The 2,572-nt window shown below is 38.5% G+C and overlaps 1 protein-coding gene across 1 annotated transcript; it reads left to right on the forward strand.

Annotated features, from left to right (window-relative positions):
• Window positions 1-1,195: 1,195 nt before the first annotated feature.
• Window positions 1,196-2,110, forward strand: LOC308267200 (putative G-protein coupled receptor 141; the record flags this gene model as incomplete). Its single annotated transcript, XM_080701763.1, has 1 exon — window positions 1,196-2,110. One exon carries the CDS (start codon window positions 1,196-1,198, stop codon window positions 2,108-2,110), a length of 915 nt encoding a protein of 304 aa, XP_080557889.1.
• Window positions 2,111-2,572: the final 462 nt, after the last annotated feature.

Below are 2,572 nucleotides of genomic sequence, written 5' to 3' on the forward strand. Positions count from 1 at the left end.
CACAAACCTGTGATTCTCCTGTCTCAGCCTCCTTCAATTATTTCTTGAAGATGGTTTCAAAGGATCAGACTTTGCCACTATAACTCAGAATATTTTAGAAATATAAAGATATTGAGCCTTTTTCTTAAAAAATGGGAAGCAATGGAAGGGATTTAAATATGAAATGCGACATGACTAGTGAAATTAGAAGGCTTCTACTTCTTTAATAATAACAAATGAACCTAAGGGACTAATTATTTGGAGAGAGGATTTTTCTAGAGTACAGAGGAAAAATTGGAGCAGTTCTTTTATGAATGTATAAGGCATTTGAAATTATGAGACAGGATAATTGAGAGACATACCACTTAGTTATGCATTGCTGTGTCCAAAATATCTGACAAGAACAACTTAGAGAAGAAAAACTTATTTTTAGTTCATGGTTTCAGAGGTTCGGTCCATGGATGACCAGCTCCAATAAAAAACCCACTCAGGTTGCATAGGCATGGCAGAGAAAAGATACTCCTATCCTGGCAGATAGGAGAGGGAGGGAGGGAGGAAGTGAGGGAGGGAGAGAGAGAGAGAAATAGGGACAGACATAGTCTTCAAGACCACAGCCCCATAGTGACCCACCTCCTTTAGCCATGCCCCACCTCTGAAACATGCTTCATTGCCAACATGTGTACTTTGCTAGGAGACATTTCATATTCAAACTGTAAACCATAACAGTGGGGAGAATTTAGCCAAGACCTAGCAGTTAGATGAAAATATAACTATGATGAAAATTTCAGATAAACTTTATTGTTTGCTCCTGTCTTAGATGTGTTTTTATCAAATGAACCAGTATCCTAAATGAATTGAGTATGAATATTTTGGAGTTATTTGCTAATGAGTTAGAAGGATTTAGAGACTTAGATACATGACTTAAAATATTTTGCATTGCTTTATTCATCCACTCATTTTTCAATCCATCTTAAAAATTTCTCTTACATTTATTATAGAACTGGTATCTATGCAGCTCACATGGTCTGCAATTCTCCTGAAGATTTTTGCAAAAAAAGCTATAACCTTCATTCCTAAGACACAAAAATTTATCTCATGGAAGCAGAGAGATTGCCAAGCTACCTTCTCAGTGCCTTGAAAGATCTCTGAACTAAGGTCTGGTAGTTTGTCAAGTACATACACTGGTGCTTTTTCTCTCCCAGTTGCTGCCCAAACGATGGCTGGCCACAACATCTCCAGGAATTCCTCTTGTGATCCTATCCTGACACCTCATTTAACCTGGCTGTACTTGGTAGTACTCATTGGAGGACTGGTGGGTGTCATCTCCATTTTGTTCTTGCTGGTGAAAATGAACACCCGGTCTGTGACCACCACAGCAGTTGTTAACCTGGTGGTGATCCACAGTGTCTTTCTGCTGACAGTACCTTTTCGCTTGACCTACCTCATCAGGGAGACTTGGACTTTTGGATTGCCCTTCTGCAAGTTTGTGAGTGCCATGCTGCACATCCACATGTACCTTACATTCCTATTCTACGTGGTGATCCTGGTTATCAGGTATCTCATCTTCTTCAAGCACAAGGACAAAGTGGAATTCTACCGAAAGCTACATGCTGTTGCTGCCAGTACTGGCATGTGGCTTTTGGTGATCATCATTGTAGTGCCCCTGGTGATTTCTCAGTATGGAAACAATGAGAAGTACGATGATAAACATTGTTTTAAATTCCACAAAGAACTTGCTCTTGGATATGTGCAAGTCATCAACTACATGATAGTCATTATTGTCATAGCCATCGCAGTGATTCTCTTGATCTTTCAGGTTTTCATCATTGTGTTGATGATGCAGAAGCTTCGCCATTCCTTACTATCCCACCAGGAATTTTGGGCTCAATTGAAAAATCTATTTTTCATAGGCATCATACTTACATGTTTTCTCCCCTACCAGTTATTTAGGATCTATTACTTGTATGCTGTGGCACATTCCAAGGATTGTAACAACAATGTTGCATTTTACAATGAAATATTCTTGAGTGTAACAGCAATTAGCTGCTGTGATTTGCTGCTTTTTGTTTTTGGAGGTAGTCATTGGTTTAAGCAAAAGATAATTGACCTGTGGAATTGTCTTTTGTGCTGATAGCCATGAACTACATCATTCATTTCTTTATACCAGCAGTGAAAATGGACAGGAGAGGTAAGAATGCTGTTTCATTACTTGGTCAAAATCATGACTCAATCTAGCCAAACAAAAGAGATATAAAATAGCAGAGCCTGTATCCCCATCTTACCTTGATCTTTGGGGTCTCTGAAAGATGCCCATAAAAAACTAGAAATGTCGATTCCATCCAGTTTTGCAACACTGCATTATTTTTCAATAGAGAATGGATCGAGATGGGTATAAAGGATGCTAGGATTTAATGATCTCATTCTAATTTCCTTGCCCTTTTTAAACTTCTCTTAGATTTTGGACTGGACTCAGATATCTATTTCTTTTAACTCTGCTTCATCTTAGTGGTTTAATCCTGGTCATAATTCATCTCCAAAGTCACAAAATCTATATGACTCATCAGACACTGTGACCCATTTAACTCACACACTG

This window comes from Muscardinus avellanarius, assembly GCF_963383645.1.
Source record: "Muscardinus avellanarius genome assembly, chromosome: 9".
NCBI classification, from domain to species: Eukaryota; Metazoa; Chordata; class Mammalia; order Rodentia; family Gliridae; genus Muscardinus; species Muscardinus avellanarius.